The sequence below is a fragment of the Engystomops pustulosus genome, chromosome 5 (assembly GCF_040894005.1).
Source record: "Engystomops pustulosus chromosome 5, aEngPut4.maternal, whole genome shotgun sequence".
Lineage (NCBI taxonomy): Eukaryota > Metazoa > Chordata > Amphibia > Anura > Leptodactylidae > Engystomops > Engystomops pustulosus.
Genome location: NC_092415.1, coordinates 193,688,432 through 193,704,508, shown reverse-complemented (window position 1 = coordinate 193,704,508; position 16,077 = coordinate 193,688,432). Strand labels below are relative to the sequence as shown.

Sequence of the window (16,077 nt, the reverse complement as noted above, 5' to 3'; positions counted from 1 at the left end):
CCATATGCAACTTTACATATGGCATGAAATTGATTTTGTTATGGGTATTTTTAACATAAAAGTAGGAAAACTTGAAAGAATAATTCACACCCTGTTTGAGGGTGCTGTGAATTAAGCTGATAGGTTCCCTTTAAGACCAAAAATCAGTTGAGTGTAACATTTTGTATTATATCTACAGCATTTCTGGATAGAAACTTTGCGAAATATTTAGTCCCTTGTAAAATTATTACAGTTTGTGAAATTTTTGGCCGTACGATATCTGACAGCAATGGCTTCCAAGTAAATATCTATAAACCCACAAGGTCTTTTCATTAGACAGAACTGATACAGATCTCCCAAATCACTGCGGTTATAACAGAAGTTGAAAAGGGCATCGGGCTAATAACAACACGACTGAAAGATGGATTACAACCGAATTACCTGTTACCAGCCGGAAAATGACTGACAATAATGTACCTGTATCATAATAATACAATAAAAAAGTAACCCACTCTTAAAGGGGCAAACAATAATTGTTATCATTTTTCCAATCACTCTCATTCCCCAGCTATTCGGGGATTACCACTAGAACAGCGGGAATAGCTACATTTATGAATAGACATCATTGTGTCTCAGCCTCGCTTTTCTCTCCATCATCCACAAAGAAGGTTAAACTGTGAAGCTGCTGCGATTTCTCAGCTCGTCAGAGCAGATGCAAAACAATTGCACTTGCACAGCTTCACCTCCGACAAGCAGAGAAGGATTTTTTTAATTCTCTGTTCAATAATTTTAGAGTTTTTCTTTCCTGATCCACAGAATGCTTTAAGTCCTCTGCTGTTTTTGGAAGTCAACAATAGACGGAACTTCAGATTCACACTGGTTCTTAAATTAGTTAAAGGGGTTTTCCAAAGGTTTCTCTAGGGGACTAGGGTGGAAAGAAAGGAGATTACATATGCTTATCCCGCTCCTTATCCCGAACTTTCTGTTCCCACATCGCTCTGTTAGTTCCAGTTTTCAATCACATCTTGCCTGAATTTTATGGGGGTCTTGGGACCCCATTGGGCCAATTGATGCACTTCTTAGAGCAAGAACAACAAAGGAAATGAAGTCCCTTGGAAAATGGGAGTACTAGCCCTTGGTCCAAGGAGGCCACTCATTGGCTGAACTTCTTTCCAGGAGCCTGCCTAAAATTCTGGAAGTTCCATAACAACTTGGGACTCGGAGCAAAAAAAGTTTACATCCTCTTTTTCCCTTCTTGAAGCTGATTTTTTTAGCATTTCCCAATTCACTTTTCTTGACCACTGGTCTTAGAAGAGTTATAATGACACAATCAATTTATTTCTAGGTGCAACATTGAAGCCAGAACCCACCAACTCTCCTATTCCAGGTAAGCAGGTTTCTATATAATAGAATAAAATAAAATCACTTACCTGCGTCAGTTTTTGTTGCCACCAGTAGAGGGAGCTCATTGTAGACAGATTTATATCATCCTCAATGGAATGAGTCTCCAGACTTTTCTAAAAATTGGGCCTACGGATCCCACATCAGACCCATAACTGAGTGGGACTGACATCTCTTTGGTGGGGTTTGTATGTAGTCATTGCTAAATATTTCTTCTAGTTGCACGTAAAAATATAAAAATTCTGTATTGCCCTTTCATTCTTTCTCCTAACAGTTTATGACATTACAACTGACGGCTGGGTGATCCAAAATGACAGACAATATTATTTTAGCAAGGAAGAGGTGTCCATGGATAAAGCCCGGGAGTTTTGTAAAAGTCATTATGGGGATATTGTCACCATTAACAATGAATCGGAAAGGAAATTCCTCTGGAAATATGTAAGTTTACAATACGAATGGTAGACTCAACTCTACTACATCTAATAGTGTTTCTATGTTGGGTGGGTACTAGATATTTTTGGGAACCCACCTCAAACTGTTCTGTGGTGTACATGTATCTAATATCAGAGCACAACGTCTATGCTACTCTTCAGCGTCTACTTGATCGCCCTTTACTTACTTCTTCTATTGTGATCACTTGTTACACTGAATTCTATGCTACACTTTATGTTACCATTACTATAGTATTACTATTCTTCCTCTGGGTGTGGTGTCATTTCATAGATTTATTCAGTATTTCTTGTACAAAAATACTCACCTCTCCCCTCTCCTTTCCCCCTTCTAGATCTTGAAGAATGGGAAGGGCAATGCTTACTTTATTGGCCTCCGTCTCGCAGTGGATAAAGAGTTCATGTAGGTGTTTATTATATTATTGTGCTTTCTTTTGTAGATCAGTGTATATCTTTTTTGGCTAAATTCATGTTGGGTTTGCGATGTCTACTTGCTGGCACATGGGTCTGGTTTATCCATTGACCACCTATTACCCGAAAGAGGTCAAAAAAGTTTTCTACCGGGGCCTCACGTGTATGGCATACCTAAAGGCGGACTACGAGGCATACCTTTTACATAAGAAGTCAGGCTCAGCCCTGTCTCCCCTTTAAAATAACTAAATAATAATAATTAATAGCAACTACCATAGAGCAAGTTTTTCCAATGAAGAACATATCAAAGCAGTCGTTGAAAGTTTAAATCAGAATAAATCGATTGCTGCAATCAGATCTGTAATATCTCTAGTATTTTAAAAGTTATCAACACAAATAGTTACAACAACCACTGGAAACGTTCTCTGTGATGCACAGCTATGTGACCTATTGTCCTTGGTGCTTAAAGGGAACCTGTCAGCAGAAATTGACCTAATAAACCACTATCAGTATGTTGCCAAGCAGCCGAACACCTTCCAGATCTTGTTTCTTTCATGACCCAGTGTGGTGGCAGTATCTAAAAAAATCAACTTCTGAAGTGAGATGTAAATTGGTTCTATAAAGTCAAGGTGGAGGTGGAGATTTTAACATTGGTTAGTGATGTTTAGAACAAAGAGCAAAGGTAGGGCAGGACACCAGTGTATAAGCTGCAGGTACAGTGGGATTGATAATGTAACCTTTGTATCCTGTTAGGTGGATGGATGGTACCCTTGTAAACTATGTTGCCTGGGCAAGTTATGAACCCAATTTTGCCAACAATGATGAGAACTGTGTCACGATGTACAAGAACTTAGGTATGTATCTGTGAAATTTTACATCTGAGGAATTTTACAAACTTTTTTTTAAGTAGTTTCTAGATGTTGCTGTTATATATTTGCTTTGGCGCCCCCTGCTGTTCTTTTGATTGCCTCCTAGAACATCCACTTGTCCAATACTGGTGGTCGCACATGCCCAGCAGATCCCATCTCCTGTGGAACCAGCCAATAATTTTATAATGATGACTTTTTGTTATTACAGGATATTGGAATGATGTAAATTGTGGTTATCCGAGCCCATTCATCTGTGAAAGGAAAATCAGTTCAATAAATGTTACAGCCGCCCCAACTGCACCTGCTCCGCAAGGTGGCTGCCCATCAGAATGGATTTTATATGGAAAAAAGGTAAATATAAAGCAAAATGACTCTTCTTAGTTGTTAATTAACAACTTTGTAATATCTTACATATCCAGGGTATACAGATTGCACACGTTACATGTATGCAACCGGAAATGAACTGATATGCTTTCGGGCTTTTTGAGATGGACCCATCACACTCACTAGTGTGTAAGGGGCCTTATAAGGAATAGTACAAAAATACTTAGTTTGGAGCTAAATTATCCAGTATGCAAGGAGCTCCCCCTACTGGTAATTACAGACAGACAAATTTATACTTTTTGAGCAAAAAATTTGTTTTATTACAATTTCCAAACAACACAGAAAAACAAAGAAGGAAAATAGTTCCTTAAACCCCTTTGCGTCCCAGAGGAGCGTGACAGACAAATATTTAAATAGTTTTATTGGATCAGCTTCTATCTTAAAGACATCTAGGATTGAACACCAAGCACACTGACATACTGGTGTGTGCCCCCTCTGGCACGATCTTTTTTTCTCTTTTTTTAGCTTCTTATTCCCTGGTTTTTACAAAAAAATTCTTGAAAATTATGCAAATGAGTCCATAGATATTTAATGAGCTTGGAGCCTCTTAGGCTCATTTGCATAATTGTTAAAGCCGTTTTTCTTAAAACCAAGGACATAGGAAGCTTAAAGAAGAATGGGCCCTACCAGAGGGGGCACACACCAGTATGGCAGTGTACTTGGTTTACAATCCTTCATCCTGGTGGCAGATGTCCTTTAATTGCATGCTGGGAGTATTATTCTAGCTGCAGAGCCCTAGTTTGAGGACTACTTCTAAAGAGCCGAGTATTTACATTTTTTCATTATAATTCTTATTGTATTATCGATCCAATTCAGTGTTATAAAGTATATGGCAATGAACCCGAGGATGTTGTTGACTGGTTCGCTGCAAGAACGTCATGTCAGCAAAAAGGAGGAAACTTGGCTACCATAAATAATGAATTGACGCAAGGTAAGTGATGGATCCCAGTGGTGTCATCTCATCCATACATGGTCATTGGTTTATGTGAATCAGCATATCCCATATGTTTAATTCCAGCTTTCCTGACAGCCAACTTGTTGGCAGATGTTCCAGTGGATGTGTGGATCGGGATGAATGACAAGAATCAGGAGCACATGTTTCTCTGGACAGATCAAAGTGGGGTGTCCTATACCAACTGGGCAAAAGGTCACCCCTCAGGAAGTCACGTCTATGCCTACAATGATGATGTAAGTTATATGTGTTGTGGTGCTGATGATTAAAACTCTGCTACAATACAATCTATTGCAATATAGCAATAAGGGGCTGGCCGACGTAGTAGTCATAGTTTGACGACATCGGGGCACATTTACTTACTCGGCCCCTGCGCGATCCCCAATCCAGACTGTCCGACGAGGATGAACTCTGCTGCGATTAATGAAGATTGTGCGCCCAAAATCCTGCATGTGTCGCTTCCCTGCTCAGGTCCGCCGGAGTTCACCTTCTTCTTCCTGGTGCATGTAAGTGCATGGCCTGCGACACAAATTTAAATGTTAATTCCCGCGCACAGTCTGAATCCGTCGGATCATCCAACGACCCACCCTGAGTTTTGTGTCGCCTGAAAGCCGTCGCGATTGCATCACAATCTGATCGGGTGCGACACGATCCCCGAAAAGTCGGGAAAACCGACGAAAATGCGGCCACGGGTCCCTTACTAAATAAGCCCCATTGTCTGCTTTGGACAAGTTATTGTTTTTAGCAGATAACTTGGCACAAGGTGTCATAATACTGGGTGACATCAAAGCAAGTGTTACATCTCCCTACAGCTCCCCCAGAGGCAAAAAGTTGAATTGTAACCCTGTCTGCATTTTCTAATTCAAGGTTTTACTTTAAAACCCATGAGGCAGGAACCAGACTAACGAAAAGATTCAGATTTTCCTGACTACTATTTTATACCTATATTTTACGGCAGACTGATTGCGTCTCAATGAAGCGTGGAGTTGTACTAGACGCAGGGGCGTGGACCGAGGAAGAGTGTGAACTGAACAAAGGTTACATCTGCCAGAAATCTCCAGGTAGACTACAAAAGATTTGCTAAAACTCAAGTACAGATGGGAAGAGTTTTTAAAAAATTGATGTTGAAGTCATTATGATGGGCAAAACCATAAACCCCTGGGGGTCTGAGTATTACATTATCAGAGTTATACAGGTATACAGTATGGCCAGATGATTGAGACAGAGATTGGATGAATGGACACATGATTGAAAGACATGCACTCACTTTCCTGTAGTCCTGGAACAGGGGGTCGTCTAGTAGTTGAGGAAGATTTTTTGTTACCATTCATCCTCTCCCTGTTATAGTTAAAAATCTGGAGGTCAAAAATTAGAGGGTACACACCACCTCTCTCTATGAGGCCTCATTCACACAAACAAGTGCAAAAAACAAGTGCAAGCTCCTGGAGATGGAGGAGGTGGTGAGTTCTCCATAGGAAGATGAGTACCCATACCCGTAGAAATAGGAACTGGCCACACAGCTCAACAGACCTCTATGGTGGCCATGAGCTAGCTGCGGTTTTTGTGGCTAGTTCATGGCCACCATAAATGGTCATGTGCTTGAGGCCTAAGAACAATGGCCATCATTAATGGGGGTTCCCTTTGGATAAATCGGAACAGCTGAATTCTGGTAAACTGAAGCAAGTCCATGGTCACTCGGACTACACAACCCATAGAGATTTTAATTGACCTCTTATATTCTTCATCTTCGTTGAGCCCTTCTCTATCTGATCTTTAACAGATCCCAGTATACCAGTTGCTCCTACCAAACCTTCAACCACTAACCAGTACAAATATAAAGATGCCAGCTACAAATTTGTGAAAACCAAGATGAAGTGGGACGAAGCGCGCCGGGTGTGCAAGAGTTCCGACTCCGAACTAGTCAGCATCTTGGATGAATACACCACATCTTACTTGAAGCTTCACTTAGCTGAACATAAGGAGCCCTTCTGGATCGGCCTGACCAGTACCAACAAGGTATATTCACTAATGGTAATACACTACCAAAATATTCACGACTTACATTGGAGACCTGTCCTCATGGGGGTTCACAATCGCATTCCAACTTCATAGGAGGACTGATAACTTATCACTAATGTATCCGGAGGAAACCTGCAAGGACTCGGATGCAAGGAGAGATGTTCACATGCAGATGTTTTCTTTGCCAGAATTGAATCAGGGACTAATTGCTGCTGAATATCTGTAGGTGAGGGTCTGACTATCAACGATGACTATGAATAGGGTCTTGAGATGTTCCCGTTTGGGTTCAGGGTTGGGCCAGCGCGACCAGACAATCATATCCATGGCTAATTGCTAGGGGATTCAGTTTGCCGGTTTTGCTGTTCAGCTGCCAATCCAGCAATATGTCCAGGTCGGACAGGCCAAACCCGAACCTTAACGGAAATATCAGGTCCACTCATCTCTACTTGAGACCCAAATTTGAACGGAGCAGTGATTAGACGTTGGCATTTGTGCCTCATGCAGCATGGTGGCCATACCAAAACATTTGACTTTTTTGCAGCACCCGTGGCACTAAAAGTGGGTGGTTCTTAATGGGAGAAGGCGTGGCCACCTGACCCCCAACTGATTTTCTATGAATGGTCCGCATTTTAATAAATTAGTTGCAAGGGGAGCACCAGTCTTATACCAATCTTATGATATCTCCTCCAAAGTCGTTGGGCTTGACAGATATATACATGCAGTTCCCAGGTTACGTACAAGATAGGGTCTGTAGGTTTGTTCTTAAGTCGAATTTGTATGTAGGTCAGAACTGTATATTTTATAATTGTAACCCTAGCCAGAATTTTTTGGGTCTCTGTGACAATTGGATTTTAAAAATGTTGGGTTGTCATAAGAACCAGGATTAACAATAAATCTTCATTACAGACGCCTGTGATAACTGTTACAGCTGATCATTGTAGCCTAAGGACAGTAAATTACCAACATCCAGAGGTCCGTTTGTAACTAGGGGTCGTCTGTAAGTCAGGTGTTCTTAAGTAGGGGAGCGCCTGTATAGACACTAAATAGCTGGACATGGTACATACATATCTATACTATACCTAGTACCCTGCTCTTGACAAGGTTATTAACCCAAAAAGAGATATCTATGGTTGTCTGTTAGTTGTACAGACCCTGCTCTGGATAATATCCATAATTATCAACCGTAATAGATAAAAGGTTGGGTGGAGGGTTGTTCCATCAATCAGACCATCACCGTTCATACATTTAGTACCTACTCTGTGAATAGGTTTTAAATATTTTTGATGAGATACCCCCCCTTAATAATATCACATCTACTGATAATTGTCCTAGACTGGTGATATGTACCGCTGGATTGATAACTGGAGGCTTCGCTACACAAAATGGGCGGCCGGGGAACCGAAGAAGAGAAATGCCTGTGTTTATGTAGACGTCGACGGAGAATGGAAGACAGCGTCATGTGATGTGAATTATTCAGCAATCTGCAAACAGACTAATGGTAAAATGGACTGAAACTGTATTGGATTTGGGATTAGTTGGGGATATGACAGAATTCCTTATAGATAAAATTGCAAAGTGGAACTGTAAAATGTTCACTACTATGCTGAATCTACATACATATATATATAAAGTAGTATAAAGGTGTATACATACTATTGGCAGCTGTTATGTAGTTCCTCTTGGGCGGAGCTTATTCATTGTTGGATTCTCCCAATTGAAATAGGGAACCAGGGCAAGTTAAAAGGTCTTGAACTTTATGCTGCAGTAGTTTAGGAGTATATTGGTGTCAGGAAGCACCTAAAAAGGCCTATAAATATTTGTAAAGTTTTTACCCTGTGTTCTATAAAAAAACACTGAAGTTTGGAGTTAAAAATTAGTTCACTGTTGGCTAAAAATAATTTTTATGCCCTGTAATTCATATTCTCTCACCAGGATTTTGTACTAAAAATGCTGACAACAACATGTTATTATACTTAACATTTTATTATTTTATGCAGTTATTGCTCCCACTGATCCACCTCAAAAACCAGGAAAATGCCCAGAAATAGGTGGAAAAACCTGGATACCCTTCCGGGGCCATTGCTATCTTATTGAATCCTCATACACTAGAAATTGGGCTCAATCATCCATGGAATGTCTACGAAATGGTGAGTTCTTCGTGCAAACATATAAGATACACAGGACAATGCCTGCAAATGGCACACTAAATACAATCTGCTCAGCTCCTCCTGCTCTATAACATGCTGCCTGCAGTTAGGACACTATGTACAATCTGCTAAGCTCCTTCTGCTCTATAACATGCTGCCTGCAGACAGGACACTATGGGGCACATTTACTTACCCGTCCTGTTGATGCTGCCGATCTTGAATGTCTGACAAGGATTTGGAGCTGCCACGATTCACTAAGATCGTGCATGTGTCGCTTCCCCGCTCAGGTCCGCCGGAGTTCACCTTCTTCTTCCTGGTGCATGTAAGTGCTTGTTCTTGCGACACAATTTGAATTTTAAATTCTGCGGTTTGTCCGATACAGTCTGGTTGTCCAACGGTCACACCCCCCGATTTGTGTCGCATGAAAGCCGGCGCCGATGCGCCACAATCCGATCATGTGCGCCAAAAACCCTGGGCAATTCAGCGCAAAATGGAAAAATTCAGGAAACCCGACGGAAATGCGTCCGACGGACTCAGTAAATGTGCCCCTATGTACAATCTGCTCAGCTCCTCCTGCTCTATAACACGCTGCCTGCAGATAAGACACCATATACAATCTGTTAACCTCATCCTGCTTTATAACATGCTGCCTGCAGATAGGACACAATGGGGCACATTTACTAAGACTAGTGCAAACTACACTATGTGCACTGTATGGCTTTGTATATTACATGCTGCTTGCAGATAGGACACTATGTACAATCTTCTCAGCTCTTCCTGATGAATAGCCTGCTGCCTGCAGATAGGACACTATGTATAATCTGCTCAGCTCCTCCTGCTCTATAAGGCCCCTTCTACACTAGCGAGTGTGATGCGATGAACTCGCATCACACTCGCAACGCAAGCTGCCGGGAACGCACGGCCCGAACCCTGCACCGCGGGAGTGAACTGACATGCTGAGTTCACTCCCGCGGTGCAGGGTTCGGGCCGTGCGTTCCCGGCAGCTTGCGTTGCGAGTGTGATGCGAGTTCATCGCATCACACTCGCTAGTGTAGAAGGGGCCTAACATGCTGCCTGCAGATAGGACACTATGTACAATCTGCTCAGCTCCTCCTGCTCTATAACATGCAGCCTGCATATAGGACACTTTGATAATGAAAAGTTCCATTTGAGTTGACATTTATGGAGTTTTTGGACCCATCTACTAGTTTTCATATGGTTTTAACTCACAGTTATATATAAGTACTATATATAGAGCCATAAGTTTTAAACCTCATTCCACTTTTCAATCTGTTAACTCATATTATATCTGTCTATTTTACTAGATAAATAGGTAGTAGGAGCAGCACTGTGGATAACCGGATTAAATCCAATGAGGGTGCAGGCTTCAAGGAACTGACTCAGGATCCCATATGTATACAAACTCCAAGGAAGGAAGCAGCACTCCAAGATAAATAGTGAATATTTATTCCACCAGTGGTAAGTGCTACGTTTTGGCTGACTCTATGCAGCCATTCTCATGCTTGAGAATGGCTGCATAGAGTCAGCCAAAACGTAGTACTTACCACTGGTGGAATAAGTATTCACTATTTATCTTGGAGTGCTGCTTCCTTCCTTGGAGTTTGTCTATTTTACTATATAGTGGTTTCATACACACTAGGTTATATATGTGTATTCTATATCCTTTCATTGACCAGGTGCCAATTTAGCATCAGTGGAAGATTCCATTGAATCCGATTTCCTCTTCCATCACATCGAGCTGCTCAGTGACAGAGTGAAGTCATTCTGGATTGGGTTATACAGGAATGTGGAAGGTAAACTTTCAGTCCCTGCTATTTCAATACTGATTTTAGTTTTTGGCAGACTTATACTCTATGGATTGGTCCATACAGGTTGTAGACACAAACCTAATGAATACAAAATTTTGTGTTGATTTGTAGAAAAATGGCTTTGGTTAGACTCGACGCCCATGGACTTTGTAAACTGGAATACAGGAGAACCCTCTGATCAATCAGATGAGGATTGTGTGGAAGTGTACGCCACCAAGGGGACCTGGAATAACATTTACTGCACCTCATATAAAGGCTATATATGTAAGAAGCCTAAAGGTAAGAAGCCATGGGGCGGCCCTCATCATCTGGTGATAATTAGCGAACACGAAAATATCACATCCTACATCTCAGTGAATGAAATATTCCAGTTGCAAATCTTTATTCATTACATAGTGGAATGTGTTAAGAACAATAAAAGATAAAAAATGAAGAACATCAAAATTAATATCCCATGGAGAACAGGATTTGGAATAATGCACAAATTCAAATAGGAAAATCAAATTTAGGCTGATCCAACGTCAGTGAAAAAGTCTCAAGACAAGGCACAGTACTGTGTGTGGCCTCCATGTGCCTTTATGACCTCCCTACAATGCCTGAGCATGCTCCTGATGAGGCTCAGTAGTATGTGTCATCTCTGTGTGTGTGTATGACCTCCTTACAATGCCTAGGCATTCTCTTTATGAGGCTTAGTAGTATGTGTGGCCTCCATGTGTCTATATGACCTCCCTACTATGCCTGGGCATGCTCTAGATGAGGCTCAGTAGTAAGTTTGGCCTCCGTGTGCCTGTATGACCTCCCTACTATGCCTGGGCCTGGTGCTGTAAGGCTCAGTAGTATATGTGGCCTCCATGTGCTTGTATGACCTCCCTACAATGCCTGAGCATGCTCCTGATGAGGCTCAGTAGTATGTGTCATCTCTGTGTGTGTGTTATGAGGCTTAGTAGTATGTGTGGCCTCCATGTGTCTATACATACCTCCCAACATCTGTGAAAGGGAAAGAGGGACAAAATGGCGGCACGTGTAGCGTGCCGCGGTGATCCCCCTAAGCCACACCCCCAATCACTTCCTGGCCACGCCCCAAATTTTAGCCATATTATAATAATAAAAATAATCTCAATTAAAAAAAAAATAAAAAATTATCCTCATTGGGATTTGAACCTAGAACCTGCAGTGTCCATGAACAATAATAACACAGTGCCCCAACCAACTGAGCTATTACCTCTGTGATTATCAAGGATTAGAATTTTGGTAACTAAGAACTGTGACTGCTACTGTTACACTGTGACACAGATTTAACCCCTTACAGGTACAGGGAATGTATGACGAGGGCTCACGGGCTAAGTCCTCTTCATACAAGGGTGGGGGTTGTTGCATATTGCAGCAAACCCCCACCGCTAATAACCGCAGTCGTTGCTTGCACCGATCGCGGCTATTAACCGGTCCGTCGCCGCCGGCATTTAAAAGACGCCATCTTTATTCTGATCGCCGCACCCCCGAACGTCATCGGGGGGCGGCGATCGGTGGCCATGGTAGCCTCGGGTCTTCGTTTGACCCGAAGCTATCTGGCTTCTGCAGATTCGTTACAATGAGCCAGTGGCTCATTGTAATGAATGAGCTGCAAAAGTGCCATATATTGCAATACAGAAGTATTGCAGTATATGGTAGAAACGATCTGACCATCTAGGGTTAATGTACCCTAGATGGTCTAAAAAATAGTGAAAAAAAAAAGAAAAAAAATTAATAAAATATTAAAAATTCAAATCACCCCCCTTTCGCTAGAACTGATATAAAACATAATAAATAGTAAAAATCACAGACACATTAGGTATCGCCGCGTCCCAAAATGCCCGATCTATCAAAATATAAAAACGGTTACGGCCGGCGGTGACCTTCGAGACAGGAAATGGCGCCCAAATTTCCGAAATGCGACTTTTACACCTTTTTACATCACATAAAAAATGGAATAAAAAATGATCAATATGTCGCACAGACCTCAAAATGGTAGCAATGAAAACGTCGGCTCATTTCACAAAAAATGACACCTCACACAGCTCCGTGCGCCAAAGTATGAAAAAGTTATTAGCGTCAGAAGATGGCAAAATTTTTTTTTTCTTTTTTGTACACATTCGTTTAATTTTTTAAAATGTATTAAAACACAATAAAACCTGTATAAATTTGGTATCACCGCGACCAACCCATAAAGCTGAGGTGTTATTTTGAGTGCACAGTCAAAGTCGTAAAAACTGAGCCCACAAGAAATTTTTTAAATTTTTCTACATTTGGATTTTTTTTCAGCTTCGCAGTACACGGCATGTTAAAATAAATAACATTACGGGAAAGTAAAATTTGTTACGTACAAAATAAGCCCTCACACAGCTCTGTACACATAAAAATTAAAAAGTTATGGATTTTTGAAGGTGGAAAGTGAGAAATGAGCGAAAAAACCCTGCGTCCTTAAGGGGTTAATGCCTTGGTATAAAGGGAGGGATCTTCTCAGAGATTATTGTAATTATTGCGACTATTATTATGGAGATTATTATTATTATTATTGAGATTATTATTATTATTTTTACTATTATTAATAATCGTCTCCATAATAATAAAAATAATAACATTTATAATAATAATAATAGTCTCAATAATTACAATAATAATCTCTGAGAAGATCCCTCTCTATATATTAGTGCAGTAAGTCTGTGTCACAGTGTAACAATGGCAGATAACACTTCTTAGTTACCAGAAATCATCAGCCTTGTATCACTGGGCTTATAGCTCAGTTAGTTAAGGCTCCTGTCTACAGTGCAGAGGGTCCCAGGTTTGAATCTCAGCCTGGGTAAAACTTTATTTAATTTAATTAAATAAAGAGCTTGTGTCTGGGGAAGCCCTGGAGACCATATATGGAGAGATGCTGATCTGAACCTGATGACGTGGTCCCTGCTCTCCGCTAACCCGACACATCTCTGAAAAGGATTCCCTGCCCGATGTCTGCTCTGGGGAACCCTAGGAAATGCAGTGACCATATATGGATAGAGATCTGAGCCTGATGACGTGGTCCCTGCTCTCCGCTAACCCGACACTTCTCTGAAAAGGATTCCCTGCCCGATGTCTGTAGAAGCCATTCTGTACTGTGAGTTCTGGCTTTCAAAGTATTTACTATGCGGACACAGCGCCGGGACATGCGGGACCTGGGGGGAAAATCCGTGACAATCTCATAGCTGCCCGTGACGCGGGGCAGAGGTAAGAAAAACCGGACTTTCCTGTCAAAATCGGGAAGGTTGGGAGCTATGGTCTATATGACCTCCCTACAATGTCTGGTCATGCTCCTGTAGGGCTTAGTAGTATATGTGGCCTTCATGTGCTTGTATGACCTCCCTACAATGACTGGGCATGCTCTTGATGAGGCTCAGTAGTACGTTTGGCCTCCATGTGCCTGTATGACCTCCCTACTATGCCAGGGCATGCTGCTGTAAGGCTCAGTAGTATACCATGTCTAGTCATGCTCCTGATGAGGCTCAGTAGTATAAGTGGCCTCCATGTGCCTGTATGACCTCCCTACCATGTCTAGTCATGCTCCTGATGAGGCTCGGTAGTATGTATGGCCTCCATGTGCCTGTATCACTTCTGGCTAGTACATTGAGGGCCATATGGCCCTACAAAGAAATGCCTCTCCACAAGATTAATGACCCACTGCCAAACCGGTCATAATGGAGGATGTCCCAGTCCATATCTCCAGTCAGATCTGTCACATGTACCCAGTGTGTGAACCTGCTCTCATCCATCAAGAGCACTGGGCGCCATTGTTGAATCTGTCAATCTTGGAAATCTCAATGAAGAGGGTCTATTTTATGACAGTGAGTGGCTGAGTGGGTTGCACTTCTGCCTTGCAGCACTTGGGTCCTGGGTTCAAATCCCACCCAGGTCAACATCTGCAAAGAGTTTGTATGTTCTCTCCGTGTTTGCGTGGGTTACCTCTGGGTACTCCGGTTTCCTCCTACACTTCAAAACATACTGGTAGGTTGTTTAGATTGTGAGCCCCATGGGGACAGGGACCAATTTGACATGCTTTGTGCAGCGCTGCGTCATCTGTGTGCGCTATATAAATAAAGAATTATTATTATTCATTGTATAAAGACACCATAATGTGCAGTGGAAGACAAAAACAATCCCACAATGCAATAGGCCCATAATGCATAAATATTCCTCCTGGGCAAACATGGCACGTCACATCTCAAGAGTCTACGTAGTTCCCATTACGGGTGATATTTTTGCTTTCTTCCTTTTTGAGGAGAGCTCATTTGAATTCCTAATATAAACTAAAATACAAAATATCTATTGTTGTGTTTTTACTTGTACAATCCCCAATTATCTGTCTCATAATTTATTATGTACTTTCTTTACAGTTCCACTTCCTACAGAGAAGCCCATAGAGAAACCAGGTAACGTATATTCCACTTATATCTGCACAATTGATATTTATTGCCTGTAGATCTTTTATTAAAATGTAAAACATAATAACACAGAACATAAACCAAACATTGTATACAATATATACAAACTCACCTGTTGGTCCAGCCCCATTCACACATAGCACCCCCCCCCCCCTTTTTTTAAATGAGAAAACAGAACACATACACCTAAATAATTAAGTAACACAACATACTATCCCCCTACCACATCACAAACCAACAGCTGAAAACAAATCACGCCCACAAATTAACATAAACACACCCTCCACCCTCTAATTACAGACCAGCCCACACAAATAACACATCCTACACCCCCATCCTGCATTCACAATTTTTGGTCCTGCTTGTTCAGTGTCTTCAGTACTTGGTCTTATGATTAACAGTCTGGCACTTGTATTATTTCTCTATTGTATAACATTTTTTTCTTTCTATAGCTGAAAACAAAGCAGACAAGCCTTCCCATGGCATAACCGGCGGCGTGGTCTTCCTGGTGATAGTGGTCATCGCTGGTGGTACTGTCGCAGTTTACTTTCTATATAGGAGGAAACAGAACAAGTCACAGCCCGACACCAGTTTCAACAACTCCTTGTACTTTGACGGCAGCCGCGCGCCCCCCTCGAACGATACAAACGTCTTAGTGGACAACATCGAGCAAAATGAACGAGCCATTTCTTAATTCTTTGATAGAACTTGACCTTGAATGTACAAGACTTTGTAGGGATCGAGGCGACATTCCTCAAATGTGAAGAAATATCCATCCATAGGACTAAGACTGGCTCATGAATCTCCACCGGACAGGGCCGTTTTATATTTGTATCTGATTTGTGTGATTTACACCCTACAAAAAAAACGTAGCCAAAAGTGACTCTCACAGAAGCAGCCACTTTGGCTAGGTAGGTGGTTGCGCCATTCTGCACACAGAGTGGCAAGGACTTAAATTATTCATAAAAATGTCTATACAATGGGACAGCCCCGATTGAATCAATTTTATTGACATTTTGTAAATTTAGCTTCTATTGATTACTTTTATTTCAGTTTTACTGTAGTTTTTCAGTAACAAGAATAACTTTACATGGAGGATTAGAAGTCATTCAGTTCAAAGCAACTCAATAGGATTTAAAGGGGTTGTCCACTTTTAGCAAATAGTTAATTTTGTGTGTGTAATGAA

The 16,077-nt window shown here is 41.5% G+C and overlaps 1 protein-coding gene across 2 annotated transcripts in view; it reads left to right on the top strand.

Annotated features, from left to right (window-relative positions):
* The window catches only part of MRC1 (mannose receptor C-type 1), a 40,676-nt gene extending 24,599 nt beyond the window's left edge, over positions 1 to 16,077 (top strand). For both annotated transcript variants that reach the window (XM_072154210.1, XM_072154209.1), the window contains exons 16-30: positions 1,325 to 1,366; positions 1,655 to 1,818; positions 2,165 to 2,232; positions 2,994 to 3,094; positions 3,318 to 3,460; positions 4,310 to 4,424; positions 4,512 to 4,681; positions 5,404 to 5,506; positions 6,226 to 6,461; positions 7,797 to 7,962; positions 8,462 to 8,611; positions 10,309 to 10,425; positions 10,552 to 10,719; positions 14,844 to 14,879; positions 15,344 to 16,077. In XM_072154210.1, coding sequence (XP_072010311.1) covers positions 1,325 to 1,366; positions 1,655 to 1,818; positions 2,165 to 2,232; positions 2,994 to 3,094; positions 3,318 to 3,460; positions 4,310 to 4,424; positions 4,512 to 4,681; positions 5,404 to 5,506; positions 6,226 to 6,461; positions 7,797 to 7,962; positions 8,462 to 8,611; positions 10,309 to 10,425; positions 10,552 to 10,719; positions 14,844 to 14,879; positions 15,344 to 15,585 — 2,021 coding nt within the window. In that variant the 3' untranslated portion in view covers positions 15,586 to 16,077. The remainder of the gene's footprint in view (positions 1 to 1,324; positions 1,367 to 1,654; positions 1,819 to 2,164; positions 2,233 to 2,993; positions 3,095 to 3,317; positions 3,461 to 4,309; positions 4,425 to 4,511; positions 4,682 to 5,403; positions 5,507 to 6,225; positions 6,462 to 7,796; positions 7,963 to 8,461; positions 8,612 to 10,308; positions 10,426 to 10,551; positions 10,720 to 14,843; positions 14,880 to 15,343) is intronic.